Consider the following 703-nt stretch of genomic DNA (forward strand, 5'->3'; position numbering starts at 1 on the left):
TATTATTATTATTATTTTATTATTATTGAGTAAACAAATAGCAGTTGACCATGTTCAGGCAAGAGCCAACAAGTTTTTGGATTATTTCCACTATCGATTCCTTGTCATTTGGCATGCGCACGTCTCCCTGTAGTTCTGTCTTGTTAGCTCTGCAAATAGTCCGGTTTGTCCCCATCAGCCTCGGGAACTGATGCTACTATGCGGCGAACGCAAGCTTCGTCGTGAAGGGAAATGTCTCCTCTACTGGACGCGAGACCATTTGGTTGTAGTGACCATGGCTCGCGCGTTATTTGTCCAATCTCTTCGTTATTACATATATTTGCATGTTTTTTGTGTAGAGCAGGACTCCGAATCCATTCATGTATGAGCAGTCTCATGGACGATGTGCAGATACCCTGCAAGAATGCTTCGACGAAGAGGATGAGGTTGACCGACACCGTGCTGTCCAAGAAAGTGTTCCAAGGTGAAAACTGCCTTCTCGTTTCCGTTGGAAGGTATCTTCCGTGGAAACTGTGAAAAAGGCCTTTGACTCAATCTACCAGATCACGTTGCGCGCTTCATTCTGATCGTGTTTTTTGTGTATACTGTTTACGCTGTCGCCAACGGATGTTGTTGAATCATACTACTCACATATTTCTGTCTAACATTGCCTAAACGATGGTGACTGCCCGAGGGCATGTTTTTTTTTTGGGGGGGGGGGGGG

General features: G+C 45.0%; 2 protein-coding genes across 2 annotated transcripts in view; one reads left to right on the forward strand and one right to left on the reverse strand.

Annotated features, from left to right (window-relative positions):
- Window positions 1-703, forward strand: part of T265_05994 (hypothetical protein) — a gene marked incomplete at both ends in the record, with an annotated part of 62,100 nt that overhangs the window by 36,009 nt on the left and 25,388 nt on the right. The window lies entirely within an intron of this gene.
- Window positions 144-377, reverse strand: T265_05993 (hypothetical protein; the record flags this gene model as incomplete). The annotated part of the gene is made up of 1 exon (XM_009171145.1): window positions 144-377. One exon carries the CDS (start codon window positions 375-377, stop codon window positions 144-146), a length of 234 nt encoding a protein of 77 aa, XP_009169409.1.

The sequence above is a fragment of the Opisthorchis viverrini genome (assembly GCF_000715545.1).
Source record: "Opisthorchis viverrini unplaced genomic scaffold opera_v5_119, whole genome shotgun sequence".
Classification (NCBI taxonomy): Eukaryota; Metazoa; Platyhelminthes; class Trematoda; order Opisthorchiida; family Opisthorchiidae; genus Opisthorchis; species Opisthorchis viverrini.